This window comes from Trichoderma evansii (genome assembly GCF_050947405.1).
Source record: "Trichoderma evansii strain SZMC 28006 chromosome Unknown GGI43scaffold_25, whole genome shotgun sequence".
In the NCBI taxonomy this organism is placed as follows: Eukaryota; Fungi; Ascomycota; class Sordariomycetes; order Hypocreales; family Hypocreaceae; genus Trichoderma; species Trichoderma evansii.
Genome location: NW_028145181.1, coordinates 432839 through 446972, shown reverse-complemented (window position 1 = coordinate 446972; position 14134 = coordinate 432839). Strand labels below are relative to the sequence as shown.

Sequence of the window (14134 nt, the reverse complement as noted above, 5' to 3'; positions counted from 1 at the left end):
TACCAGAACGCGACTTTTACCTCATCGTCTCATCACCTTGCAGCTGGGCATGGTTAATCTGAGCAGTTTTCCTCACCCTCAATCCAAATAACACTACATATGCGCGCTTTCTTCCGCGAGTCTCGATTTGTTATTCGTATCCGAATTTGATCGCGCCATCTCGAGCTCTCTCATCTTTCCGGAGCACGCCTTCCCATAGCTGAGCATCGTCGGCGGGCAGCTCCTAGCATCGGAAACCTTCCTCCCAATACCGCGATATACAGACGCCCATCATGTCGTTCGGCGGCGGATTTGGAGGCGGCTTCGGCTCAAACAACCAGCAGTCAAGTGGATTTGGTGGCTTTGGAGCAAACACCAGCACCCCTTCATCAGGTACATTTAATCTCGACCGCGACAAGGCGTTGCGGCATTCACTGACAGAGAAACACGCAGGCTTCGGATCCAACACCTCCGGCGGCTTTGGTGCGACTAGCAACACTGGCGGCGGCATGTTTGGCAACACCACCCCTACTCCTAGCGGCTTTGGCTCAAATACTGGTAAGTCTTTCTCCTTCAGAAAAGCTCGCGTGGGCTCCCGAGAGGCTCATATCCTGCGTTCTTCACTTTCGATAATCACCCCCCTTCATAGTGCTAACGAGGCTGTAGGAGGTTTCGGGTCAACCACGAGTGGCTTCGGCAGCAAGCCTGCTTTCGGCTCGACGCCTACCACCACCACTACTTCAGGTGGTCTGTTTGGAGGCTCTAGCACCCCTAGCACTGGTACGGGCTTTGGGTTTGGTTCAAACACCAATACCACTACCCCCTCAGCGTTTGGCAGTAACACTGGCAGCGGCCTATTCGGCAATGCTAATAAACCAGCAGGCGGTTTCGGAGCTGCGAATACACCTTCGCCCATGTTTGGCGGCGGCAACACCACCTCCAATACTGGCGGTGGCTTTGGCGGCTTTGGTGCGACCAATACCTTGGGCGGCGCAACTGGCGACCCTCCCGGCACCGCCGTCACTCCCTTTCAAGCGTTTACGGAAAAGGAGCCTAATAGCAACACCAACCAGTCTAACGCCTTCCAGAACATCTTGTTCCAAGATCCTTATAAGAAGTGGTCTGCTGATGAGCTGAGATTAGCAGACTACGCTCAGGGTAGACGACACGGCAACCCCAGCGGTGCTGGCGCTTTTGGCGTGGGTTCGGGCTTTGGCGGTGGATTCGGCAATACCAACCAGACGAATACTGCAACTGGTGGATTCGGAGCCACGAACAATACTACAGGCGGACTATTTGGAGCGAACACCAACACAAATACTGCATCTGGCTTTGGTGGTGGATTCGGTGCGAATACTAACACTGCAGCTGGCAATACTGGCGGTGGCCTTTTTGGTAACGCCAACAAACCGGCGACTGGAGGGCTCTTTGGTACAAATACTACACAGAACCAGGGCGGCGGCATGTTTGGAAGCGGAAACACCACCACCGGCACTTCTGGTTTTGGATCGACAAATACCGCTGGTGGCGGGCTCTTTGGAAACACGGGCGCAAATACCAACGCTCAAGCTGGAGGATTATTTGGCAACACTGCTCAGAATAAGCCTGCAGGTACTGGATTCAGCTTCGGCAACAACACCAATACGGCATCAACAGGCTTCGGAAACACAGGCGGCGGCTTTGGCTCGACTACGGCCAATACAACCGGCGGCGGCCTTTTTGGAAACACTGGCGCGAACACCAACGCTCAAACTGGAGGCGGCCTCTTCGGGGGCAACACTCAACAGCAATCCAGTACCTCAGGAGGCTTGTTTGGTCAAGCCCAACCCCAACAACCATCGGGAGGTTTATTTGGTAACCAGCCAAAACCAGCTTCAGGGGGCCTTTTTGGTTCCACACCTGCGGCTGCCAACACCACTGGCGGCGGTCTCTTTGGCAACACTCAACAACAGGGAACGACGGGCCTGGGAGGTGCAGCCACCGGAGGACTCTTTGGAGCTAAGCCAGCTGCTGCTGGCGGTCTTTTCGGCGCCAGCACTGCCACCCCAGGCACCACCGGAGGAGGACTTTTCGGTGCCGCTGGTGGCCAAACTCAACAGGCCACTGGAGGAGGTCTGTTTGGGGCGGCTACGAATCAGCAGAAGCCTGGCCTCTTTGGAGCTACGACCGCTGCTCCAAGCGGCGGACTATTCGGCGGTTCGACAGTTCAAAATCAAGGTGGACTCTTCAGCAACGCTGGCAATCAACAACAGCAGAGCATTGGTCTTGGTAGCTCGTTACTAGGTGGCGGCCAGCAAGTTAACACTGCCCCCCAGGGCCTCACCGCGAACTTGAGCGATGTATCGGCTTATGGCTCACCATCACTATTCTCTGGGCTTGGTGGAAACGAGGTACCGAACCCTGGTCCGCTCGCAGTTCCCCTGAGCGGACAACCGAAACCCAAAAGACCCTCTATTTTCCCCATGTACAAATTCACACCCGCGGCATCAGGTCGTTTTGGTACGCCCCAAAAGAGAGGATTCGGCTTTTCTTACAGCACCTATGGTACGCCTGCTGGAGCAAGCCCGGCGGGCGGCACCCCCAGCTCTCTGGGCCGGAGCTTACTTGGCTCTACCCCCAGTGGAACCGCTCTCAGCAAGAGTGTGTCATCCAGCAATCTCCGCCGTACTGTCAACACTGACGACAGCATTCTCTTACCTGGCGCATTTTCGAATACCAACAACACTCGTTGGTATGGAAGCACGGGCTCCAAGAAGCTGGTTATTAACCGCGAATTGAGAAGCGACCTCTTTTCCACGCCATTGAAAGACAAACAGAATGCTGACAATGGTACTGGGCCCCGAAAGCTGGCGAAGCGTGTAAGCTTCGATACGCACGTGGACGGAGAAGACTCTCCCCCGGTGCGTGCGGCTCTACCTGCCCCTGGCGATGTCCCAAGCTCTCCTGCTCTTGCTGAGGAGACTCCTCGTCTAGACAAGCTTACGCCCATCTCTAACGGAATTCGAACTCCTGAAATGGAGCAATTCAAAAGCAAGGACAAGGAATTGGCAATCGTTCCTGAAGAGGATAGCGCTACCCCTGAGCCCGAGGTGAGCGGCTTTGACAATGCTCCAGGAAAGTACTGGATGGAGCCTTCCCGTGAGGAACTCCAGAATATGAACCGGATCCAGCGACAACGCATTGACAACTTCACTGTTGGCCGAGAGAATGTCGGCTCAATCACTTTCAAAATCCCTGTAGATATTAGCGGCATCGACCTAGACGAACTCTGCGGTGGCATCATCCAGCTGGAGCCTCGATCTGCGACTGTCTATCCCATTGCAGCGAAGAAGCCGCCTGTTGGCAAGGGCCTCAACGTGCCCGCTAGGATATCACTGGAGCAATCCTGGCCTCGTGGTGGCCGTGATAGGAGAGTCGCCAGTGATCCTAAGCGCTTCAACAAGCATATTGAGCGACTCAAGCGCATCGTCGATACTACATTTGAAAGCTACGACGTGGACACTGGTGTTTGGACCTTTTCTGTTGAACATTTCACGACTTACGGACTGGATGACTCCGATGAGGAGACTGACTTTGACATGACTCTCGACCCTCCCACTGAAACTTCACCTCCTGTAAACTTTCACGTACCTACCTCTTCACAAAATGATGATGCGATGGTGTTTTCCCAGTCGCACATGTTGCCTGGCGCATTCGATGAGCAACAAGGGCTGTTCGCAGCTGAGCTGACCAGACCCCAGTCTTTTTTAGGGGTTAGCTCCGCGGACTCTGCTACACATGATGTCAAGTTGTCTTTGGAAGATGACCACATCGCAGAGTATGAAATGTCCGAGGATGAAGACATGACGAGGTCTTCTATCGGACAGCATCTCGCCGCGGAGCATGACGATGCCTCGTCCGAGGGTGGCCAGGATATTAAGCGTACAACTTCAACGCCTGGTGGCATTCTCAGAGCTAGAATGAGAGCTATGAAGGACTCAGCTGGTCTTGTCAAGCTTGAAGTCGCAGATGGCGACGATTGGACGGAAATGCTGAGGAAGACAGTCAGCCCAATGAAGCGAGACCGCCAACTGGCCAAAGAACTGACCGGATCTTCTGCTAAGCGGGGAGGTAAAACCGTTACGTTTGACGTGGATGAAGAATCTGACTTCCGAAAGTCATCCATTTGGGGGAGGAGTGCCGCCAGACCAGATAGAAAAGATGGGCAAGCGGCCGGCACTCAGATTGGTATGGAGCAAGGACGTGGATTTGCAACGAGCATCGACTTGATGAATTCCTTGTTTGAGAAGCCAAAGCCAAAGCCAATGCGCAAGGGATCTAACGCTTCTCCATCTGCAAATGGTTTTCCCAAGGTCGGTACCCTGACTGTTTCGCTATATAACACTTGTTGAGATTGATAATTGTTTTTGAGCCGGCTGGAGGCTCTATTTGTATTTAACCAAATAATGAATAAAATGCTAAAATTTTCTGTGTTCAATCTAGTTGCCCTCCGAGCGACAAGCCAAATTTGCCACGGCTGAAGATGGCGAGCTCGCCTTTCACAGCGCCTCGAGACCGACCTGGGGACCAGATGAGACTCTTGTTTTGATTCGATCATTAGACGGCTCGCACTCCCGTCGGTCAATACGCGACAACACGGATATTCTGACTTTCCAGCGGTCTAGCATTCGGACTGAGGAACAAGATGTTCGCCTAGCTACTTTTGCTGCTGAGGTAAGGGTTGTCGCACTGTGTGTAGATATAGTAGCCGTTGTGGCCTGACTCGCTGACCTTGATTTTCTAGTCATCAAAGAATTTCCTTTCGTCCCAAGATATCGTGACTGAAGTCCGTATCATTGAAGGAGTGCCACAAGCTGCCTTGCATACCACTAGTCTCAAGAGCGTGTTCCATCATAAGAACGTGAATGATGCAGCTAGCATTCATGAGAAACAGGTTTGGGAACTGGCCAGTATCCTATTCGACGATTTGGACAGCCTGAACGCAACAGAGGAGGAGCATCTGGTACGCAGGAACAAGCTATCCCAGTTTTGGTCCGATTTGGTTGAGCAGGCTTCGTCAACAGCTATCAGCATGGCGGCTACTAGCGAAGAGAAGGCACTTGCATGTCTCGCTGGCCACCGGGTCGCAGAGGCCTGCAAGTACCTTTTGGACGGCAAAAATTTCCGTCTTGCTACTCTTGTCCCCCTGATTGGCACCAGCGATGTCGCGAAGAGGGAAATGCGAGAGCAGATTAAGTCGTGGCTGGATTCGAAGATATTATCTGAGTTCTCCGAGGCTATTCGTACGATTTATGAGCTTTTGGGCGGAAATGTCTGCGTCTGTGAAGGCTTGAAGGGTATGCCTAATGAGGATCGAGTTGATTCATTCGTCATCTCCAAGAACTTTGGTCTGGACTGGAGGCAATCCTTTGGTCTACGATTGTGGTACGCCATTTCGAACCAGGACGACCTATCTGCTGCTGTCGAGGAATACAAGGATGATATCGACCAAGACAAGGAAGATTTACCTCGCCCTTGGTATGTTGAGCAAGGCATTGCTCCTCTTTGGAATGATGCAAACATCGACACTCGTCAAGATCTCTTATGGGGCCTTCTCCAGTTGTACGCCGACCAGAACGCTGACTTGGAAGCTGTCCTTCGCCCGGAAAACTCGCAGCTATCTCCCCTTGATGCAAGACTTCGATGGCAGCTGGGTATTGCCCTGGCGTCTACGGGCAAAGTCTCCTATGGCACGAACGGGATTGAGAAGGCTGACGCTGCTACCATTGCATTTGCCGCTCAGCTTACCCGAGCAGGAGAGTGGCTAGAGGCTGCTTTCGTGCTGCTGCATTTGCATCACACAGCTTCGCGCAAGAAGGCCTTGCAAGAGCATCTCTGCCAACACGCCAACCTGATTGGATCCGAATCGGATTCTAGTTTCGTTATGCTCACCGAGAAGTACCGCATTCCCGCGGCGTGGATCTGGGAGGCCCTTGCTCTTTACATGCGCTGCGTGAAGAAGGATGCTGTGGCAGAAGTCCAGTGCCTTCTGCGAGCGGGATCACATGCCGAGGCTCATCGTATTTTGATTCAGCACGTTGCGCCCCAGGCCATTGTTGAACGTGATTACGCTGGTCTGTCTTCTCTCATCTCACAATTCCAGGATCAGCAACAAGGTATCACAGAATGGACTCAAGGTGGCGAGATTTATGGTCACTTCCTCCAGCTTATGGAGTGTCGCGAAAAGGGAGAAATTGCATCGCCTGCGCTCCTCGACAGACTTCTTGCTGGTCTCAACGCAGTTAAGGATATTGGAGCAGAGAGTAACATTACGCGATATGCTGCTATTTCCGACATGGCGGACGAAACTGCCAGGGAAATTGTGAAGGCAACGCGACAGAAACAGGTATGCGCTTCTAGACTAATATTGATTTAGTTATCTGGTTTTTCTAACATGAATGTAGGACATGGAACTCCGATCCAGAATTCTAAGCCTTCCACTTACACAGGACAAACTGCTTGCATACTCAGTTGACCTGAGTCTGGATCGCTACAGAGAAGTTATGGCGCATTAAGCATTGGGAATGAGGTTTGACGGGATAAGAAGCAACGAATGGGGCTTTGGAGATATGTGATGCGATGGAAGGAAATGGTATATCTGTCTTTTTATTTTAGTCTTTTTATTTTTTTATTTTTTTATTTTTTTTTACTTCCGACTTCATCCTTTTTTCCTGCAAACAAAGGGCGATAGAGGATACGCGATCTGGGAGGATAGGAAGATAGCATCATGGTGCGAAGGACAGGGAAAAGATGAAGCTAATCAAGGGCTAAATTAGTATTGTAGTATAATAACTGTTCTATTTAGACTGGATACAAATTATTGTCGTATGTGATGAAGTGTGAAGGATATTTTTTTGCTTTTATAGATAGGTAGTACTCAGACAGACACTTTTAGCAACCGTCCTCTTTTTAATTCCAGCGCCAAATCCTCGGTGGATTGATTACCCTGCATATAAGTGAATAAACATCATCCGACAGCTACGCAAGTATAGTATCATTCAATCAACCCCTCATTTCCATTTAAATAAACAATGTCCAAGCCCAAAAACTGGCCCATCTCAGTACCCTATCTCAAAGCGCCTCTCCACGGCAAAGACATCTCACCAACACAGATCCAGTTCCTCCGCACCAAACCCCTCGATCTCCCATCCGTGCCAGCCTCATCGCCAGCCACCGAAACTCCCTGTCCCCATGTCAAGATCCAGGCCATCCAGGACTCTTCGCACCCGGCATACGGGCAGCACGGGCTATTCGCCACCAGAAACATTGCGCCAGGAGAACTGATATTAATGTATCTCGGAAGGTTGCACGGCCAAGGTACGACTAGTAAAGAGAGTGATTACGACCTATGGCTTGACAGGGAGATGGACGTGGCGGTGGATGCGGCAGGAGAAGGGAACGAGGCAAGGTTTGCGAATGATTATCGTGGAGTCGGGGGCGTGGAGAGGGCGAATGCGCAGTTTGGGAATGTTTGGGGCGAGAGATGGGGGGAGATTTGTGTGGGAGTTTGGGCGTTGGGAGGGGGGAAGAAGAGTAAGAGTAAGAATGTGAAGAAGAGTGATGGCGGAGGGATTAAGAAGGGAGAAGAGATTCTGGTGAGTTATGGTAGAGGATTTTGGGAAGAGAGGAGGAAGAGCAGCTATGATGATGATGTTGATGGTGATGATGTCAGTAGAGAGGCCGACTTATAAGATACCAACCGAAACCTATAGTGAAGTAGAGCAACACAAGAGCAGAGCAAGCGACATATAAGAGAAATTTTACTATTTATTATTCAACTAGCCAACATCATCTCCTTGTCATAAGCTGTATACTTTACTTGATTTACATCACAAGCAGCCCCATCTACAGCTTCCTTTCCCTTCTCTCGCACAGCAACACATACAACATGAAAAAAAGGTATACCCGAGTGTTTTCCTTGCGCCACCACCAAAACCAGCCCCTGCGCCGGCTCCTTTACCTAACGACATCAAGACAGAAATACTACATATATATAAGTGTAATAAAATAGGGGAGGATTCAGCTTTCAATACCTTCCAACGCCCTACGCATGCTGGAGAAAATTATCTTCTCAAAAAAATCAAAAGCCAAAAAAAGGGGGAAGAGGGTGGGGAGAGCATCTGTATCCGCAAAATGCTCAATCAACTACCTTTCATTATTCGTCCTCGCCTTCGGCATCAACATCCAATTCCTCCTCCTCCTCGCCGTCTTCATCTCCTCCATTGATGCCTTGGTCAGAAGGCTCAGCAACCTGCCCTCCGAGCTGTACGCTCAGCACAAATCCATTACTTGATGGCTGTGGGGTCATGACTCTAACTTCGTCTTTGGCGGGCTCTTCGTCAGCTAAAGACGTTCCAACGCTGAGATCGCCATCGGTAGCCATTTCTGTCCCCGGCGGCTTGTCTCTCCAACCAGGCGGCAGTCCAGGGCCGCTATCCGCATTACCGTAGTCTGATTTCTTTGTCCCCTTAGGCCACCGTCCAGGGCCACGGCCTGTGCCCCCTGTTCTTCTCCGTGATCCGCTGCTCTTAGGTCGGCTGAGAGTAGGCCGTCGACTACTGCCCCCGGCTCTTTTTGGTCGTGGCCGGGAGCTACTACCTCCCCCCGTTCGTGACCCGGAAGGCCTGCTTACACTTTGACGTGAACGGTCTGTGCGACGGCTGCCAGCCACAGGCGGGAATACTTCAAAACGGTTTGGCGGTATATCGTGATAAGGTGTCATCCAGTCTGGCTCAGAGTCTGCATCGTCCATGACTTCGTCTTGCGGTTCTGCATTCTCTTTATCTTCGGGCGCCGTCTTCTCCTCAATCGACATAATGGGAGTGAATTCGGGATTGCTATTGCCCTCATCTCCCGACTCTGATGCAGAGCCAGCTATTGATTGTGAACCATCATTCAACTCGTCATTCATGATGATAGAATGAGCATCTCCAGAAATATCATTCTCGCCTTCCTCGACCTTTGCTTCATCATCTTCACGAGGGGCAATGGTATTAATAGGTGGGCCAAGCTCAAAATTCACAGCGTTGCTGCGGCCCATAACGTATGGCGTCCATGCAAGACCCTCGGGCTTCAGCTGAACATAGCCCTTGGACTCCCATTTGGCAACATACTGCTGGCAGTATTCCAAATCGATCCGGAACGCGTACAACTTTGTCTGCGGATCCCGCACCAGGGCTCGAAGACCTTCCAGAGCAGCAATAACATCGTCAGGTGTCATGCCCGTGTCGTCTGATATTTGCTTAATACTGAGGCCGTTTTGCTTGTGTCCATCATCTTTCAGCGTTTCTATGAAATATCGGCAAAGCCGTAAGCGCCAATAATTCCTGTAGGAAACAAGTCCCATATCAGAGAGCGGCTTCTCTGGAGATCCTGTTTTCTCCTCTACCTTGGTGAGGAGATATGAGAAATCAATAAGTAGATTACCGTAACCCTTTCTCTGATGAATCGGCAATGTCAAAATGCATGACACATTGTTTTGGCTGCTCGCGCGTTTCTCTTTAGAGAAATAACCAACGAAATGATAGCCACATTCATCGTACTCACACAAAACGTAAAACAAAAACGGCTCCACGTCGTAATACAGTGTCTTGGATCCCAAGAAAAGCTTTGCCAAAAGACACAAGTTTTGGCAGTAGACTGGATTTTTCCGGCCATCGACCTCGAATACCGACACCGACCCATGCCGATATATCTCGTCTCCAGGAGGGTGCTTTGCTCCGCATTTCAGCTTGTGGCGCCATGCCACGTAGTCGGAATTCATGTACTTGAGGCAGAATTCGCATATGTAGAGTACACGGTTTCTACTATACTCCGCTGGGTACGGTGCTGCATACCAAGTATCAATCTCCCAGCCACCAAATTCGATACACTCGATTTGGCTGGCGTTATCACTTGATTTCTTGGATTTGCGGATAGGCATGTCTATCTCTGCCTGCATCGCCAGAACGCGAGCTCTCCATTCATCTTCTGCGCGCTGTTTAGCTTGGTCGAAGCGCCTCCGGTCGTCAGGTTGCGGTAGCGTTTTTGTGGTATCTGCTTCTGTTTCCGTTAGGATACCACCGTAGGGCTTTCCTTTCATATCTTCAGTTTCCTTGTCAAATAAAGAGTAGAAGGGTGTTGAATAGAAATCTGTTGTAAAAGGTGTTGGGAGCACGGGTGTTGCAGTAACAGCTCCAGAGTTGGGGCGTACAGCTGATGGTGCGACTGGAGTGCGTGGTGCTCGTCCGTTTGCTCCTGACCTTCTCCTTTCTCTTCGCCTGCGCGAGAGGATCTCCTTAAGATTTCCCGGCCGCACGCGCATGTTCACAACAAGTGATCCTCGTGATTTCCTTTCAATGACGACTAGAGACGGGCGAGTAACTTTTAATCGAACCGCACGTGAGCTCCCCCTAGTTGGCTCCGCCGATTTGCTGTCAGTCTCTTCATTAGCAGACACGCCATCGGTCGAAAGGCCGCGTCTTCGTCTCCTCAGGGCAATAGTAGCCTCCTCAGGCTCTACAGACGATGTCTTTCTCTTTCTCAGAGCACGAGGGCCATCCGAGACATCTCCGGCGGCTGTGTGGTCGTTGGGAGTAGATCGGTTTTCAGTTCCATCTTGTATCTGATGCCTAGGAGACAAATCAGGAGGAGCGTCTGAAAGCTGCGATTCAGGCCTGGCTTGGCCATTGATACTGGGATCCTTCTCCGGTTCTTCAGGTTCCTCTTCCTCCTGATCAGAGCCGCCATTATCGCAGTCGGGACACTTCCAGTGCTTTGCATCTTTATTTATATCAGCAAAATATCCGAGAGCATATGTATTTGGCGTAACTCACTGTTCTGTTCGCTCATTGCTGCCCCATCTCTTGCGCATTGCTGGTGGGCTGAAAGTTGTTAGCAAATTTGTATCCTCACATACTTCAGCTTTTGGCAGACTTACCATTCTCACCGCACCTAGAACAAGACAGGAACGTCTCAAAATCCTCACTCGGATCGTTTTCTTCGTCTTGCTTGCAAAACATGCAGATATTCGACGGGCCATCATTCTCCGAATCCTCGTCCTCTTCTACCTCTCCAGCATCTTCCCACGCAGGCTCTTCGTCGGAATCTTCTTCAGGATTACTGAGAAGATCTGAAACGTCGCTCTCAGCGTCATCTTCGGCATCTTCGTCCTCGTCGTCCTCGTCGTCGGTATCGCCCGGTTTGATCTTAACCGCGCCAACCCCTTCATCGCCATCTTCTTCGCCTTCTGCATCATCGTCCTCATCCTCGTTCAGCCGGAGAGGGCGATCGTTGCTAACCACTATTTGTTGATCCACAAGCTCATCATAGTCTTCTCCCTCGGCATCTTGATCCATTTCGTCGTCAATCTCCTCTCCGGAAGCATCACGGTCACTAAGCTCCTCGTCGTCATCTTCGTCCATATCCATGCTATTGCTGCCATCTATCCTATCCTCAGCAGAGATGGCAATTATGTTCTGAGTCTTTAAGGGTGCAGGGGTGAGCGCATCCTCGCCAGCTGTGTCGGCTGTCTCGTATTCAGCGTCCTCTGAGAGCCTGACGCTCTGCTGCAGCTCCTCCTCCATCGACTGCGCACTCGTCATAGTTATCGCTGCTTGTTGTGACTCGTAGAGTGTGGATATAGTTTTGACGCTGGCATATCGATCGAGAGCCCTGGATATACTCGAGGCTGATATCAGGTGGCATGCATGGCGCTCCCTCGGATGCGCTTCCTATAGCAGAAAACTCGCTAATCGCAGCTGCTATCATGTAAGCTCTATGAAAACATCTATAAGAGGCGAACAGATCCTCCCTACCAAATTGTATGTAACTGCAGCGGCTTAGGTTTATTGACTGCTCTTGTGGCGTTGCGACAACAGTCTCAGTCGCGTTCTCCAAGCTTGCATGTCTAGAAGTCGCGGAAGCAGGAGGCACAGTGCGTGCGCATTCAACAATCGCGTTTTCCCGCCAAAATTTGGGCGAGTGACAGTGTGAGACAAAGTTGCGCTAACTATGCGTTGGTACAGGGATGCGTCCAGGCTGGGGCCTCAGGCATCAAATTCGACGGCTCCAATTGGAGCTTTGCCCACTGACGTGCAGGCTCAGTATCAAGAACGAGGCTCGGCAGACTCTCGACATTGCGACGAATTTGAGCAGGGCTCTTACAATTGCTGAGTGCCCAGGTTATTTTTCGGTTTTTTTCTCGGTCGACAGCCAAGCGAAAGACCGTCCCGGCGGCGCAACACAATCATGCCTGTTCCTTTCGAAACCCTGTTGCCATATGGCATCATGATTGTCGTATGTGCTATACCGAACGAGACTTCACCACATAGGAACCCGAGGTAGCTCACAATTTGTTACTAGATGTTTGGTGCCACTGGTACCGGACTGGCTGCCTTCAAGACATGGCAGAACGAGGGCAAGCGACCGCGCTACTCATTGGATCAGTGGGATAGAGTTAGTCAACTTCCGAGCAGAGAATGAGGCCATTTATATCCAGCAGCTAACCATTACTTACAGCAAAGTAAGAAACTTTTCGACAAATGGGCCCTTTCGCACAAGTTTCGATCGGATTAGACGCTAACTAGCACTCGAAGTGATGGACCGAGACCGCCGACTTACAGGAACAATGAGAGGACAGACAGACAACCCACAGGCACCTTTGGGATTTGAATTCAGCAACGGGTGGAAGGTAATACTACTGCACACATACAATACCTTGTTATTGACAAGTGCTGATACTGTATACAGCTGGAGAAGCGATTTACTTAGAGGATTACGGTGTACAATCGGAATTATTAGAAGAGGGGGGCTCGACCTCGAAATCCAAATGAAACGGAGTGTATATATACCAGGCAGAAACTCGGCTTCGCTGGCTAGCATTATTTACATGGCTGTGCTAGTAAATGTTGATTAAAAAATCTATTATTAACAAAATCTAACCCTCTATTGAAATCTCTGGTCTGTTCTTGTTGAGACCTTCAAGCAAGGTACAAGCCTGGCACATTGCTTGGCTGGACATATAGCCACATTTGACACACTTTCCAAGTGTCTGCAGCTGAACAGGGCCAGGCTCCTTTGACCGACGCTGCCGAATAGGAAGCTTTACCACATCGTCACTGTCAATGACTTTGGGTGCGCCATTTGATGTGATCTCGGTCTCAAGCCCATTAGTTGTGGGCTTCTCCTTGAGGCTTGCTTCCATTTGTGCGAGGTCGTTCCCTGATGTTTTTGCATCAGCAGATCCACAGCCACCCATCCCCTCGCCCTCATCGCAAGCGCATGCCCCTTGTCCTTTATCAGGCGTGAGCCGGGCCATGTCTTCACCACTCCGAACAATGTCCAATATAGCGCTTGGCCGAACCTTTTCCAGGTTCTTGATGAGGCTTCGTGCCGTTCCTCGGAATGCCTCGGGACTGTATATGCACTCCGTACTGAAATAATCCAGCTTCTTGTGGTGTGCATAAAGTACGATCTCCTTTTCGTATGCATACTTTAGAGGCTTACTTCTCTTCACGTCATTCAATGAGCCACCTGTGACAATACTGGTGCTACGAGACAGTCGTGGTAAATCTCCTCTGAGAAGATTCATGAGGACTGTCTCCGCAACATCATCCGCATTGTGACCAGTGACAACATGCTTGATTTCCAGGGTCTTTGCACCCCTGTCCAGCGCCTGCCGACGAAATACGCCGCAGTATGTGCAGTTGCCCTTTTTCCCAATAGTCTCCACGACTTGATCCATGGTCCAGCCATATAACTCATCATATCCCACGATCTTCAAAGGCATATCGTACTGAACTGCGTTTCGCTTAACCGTTTCCAGGGAGTCATCTCTGTAGCCTTTGATTCCTTCGTCTATACTGAGGAGAACAAGATCTAGCCCATAGTCGTGACGCTCGTTAAGAGTCTTTAATACGGATGCCAGTACTGTTGAGTCCTTGCCTCCTGATGCACCGATAGCGACCCTTTCTCCGCGGAAGAACAGTTTGGATGAGACAATGGTATGGTGCACTTCATCTTCAAAGACGGCTATGAAGCAGTCGCGGCATAGTTTATGATGGTTCTTAGGCCGCTTAACGACTGCCTTGTTTGTCTGGCAGCGGACACACGTGGTAGGCGGCATCTCGCGATGTGT

At 50.7% G+C, this 14134-nt stretch overlaps 6 protein-coding genes across 6 annotated transcripts; 4 read left to right on the top strand and 2 right to left on the bottom strand.

Annotated features, from left to right (window-relative positions):
* Positions 1–60: 60 nt before the first annotated feature.
* Positions 61–6791, top strand: GGI43DRAFT_217592 (nuclear protein 96-domain-containing protein). Its single transcript, XM_083200293.1, has 7 exons — positions 61–372; positions 433–537; positions 646–759; positions 862–4331; positions 4462–4692; positions 4763–6364; positions 6423–6791. The coding sequence occupies exons 1-7, from the start codon at positions 273–275 to the stop codon at positions 6531–6533; spliced, it is 5733 nt and encodes a 1910-aa protein (XP_083056748.1). The 5' UTR covers positions 61–272; the 3' UTR covers positions 6534–6791.
* On the top strand, positions 6739–7941 carry GGI43DRAFT_217628 (uncharacterized protein). The gene has a single exon (XM_083200294.1). The coding sequence runs from the start codon at positions 7050–7052 to the stop codon at positions 7707–7709; it is 660 nt and encodes a 219-aa protein (XP_083056747.1). The 5' UTR covers positions 6739–7049; the 3' UTR covers positions 7710–7941.
* GGI43DRAFT_415634 (uncharacterized protein) lies at positions 7798–12062 on the bottom strand. Its single transcript, XM_083207170.1, has 4 exons — positions 11814–12062; positions 10937–11756; positions 10833–10880; positions 7798–10779 (listed from the first exon to the last, which is right to left on the bottom strand). Exons 2-4 carry the CDS (start codon positions 11598–11600, stop codon positions 8174–8176), a joined length of 3318 nt encoding a protein of 1105 aa, XP_083056746.1. The 5' UTR covers positions 11601–11756; positions 11814–12062; the 3' UTR covers positions 7798–8173.
* Positions 12063–12091: 29 nt separating this feature from the next.
* Positions 12092–12924, top strand: GGI43DRAFT_217566 (uncharacterized protein). The gene is made up of 3 exons (XM_083200292.1): positions 12092–12294; positions 12361–12453; positions 12517–12924. The coding sequence occupies exon 3, from the start codon at positions 12596–12598 to the stop codon at positions 12911–12913; it is 318 nt and encodes a 105-aa protein (XP_083056744.1). The 5' UTR covers positions 12092–12294; positions 12361–12453; positions 12517–12595; the 3' UTR covers positions 12914–12924.
* Positions 12095–12768, top strand: GGI43DRAFT_415633 (NADH dehydrogenase [ubiquinone] 1 alpha subcomplex subunit 1). Its single transcript, XM_083207169.1, has 3 exons — positions 12095–12294; positions 12361–12453; positions 12517–12768. The coding sequence occupies exons 1-3, from the start codon at positions 12247–12249 to the stop codon at positions 12571–12573; spliced, it is 198 nt and encodes a 65-aa protein (XP_083056745.1). The 5' UTR covers positions 12095–12246; the 3' UTR covers positions 12574–12768.
* Positions 12925–12934: 10 nt separating the features above from the next.
* Positions 12935–14122, bottom strand: GGI43DRAFT_387539 (uncharacterized protein; the record flags this gene model as incomplete). The annotated part of the gene is made up of 1 exon (XM_083203949.1): positions 12935–14122. The coding sequence occupies one exon, from the start codon at positions 14120–14122 to the stop codon at positions 12935–12937; it is 1188 nt and encodes a 395-aa protein (XP_083056743.1).
* Positions 14123–14134: the final 12 nt, after the last annotated feature.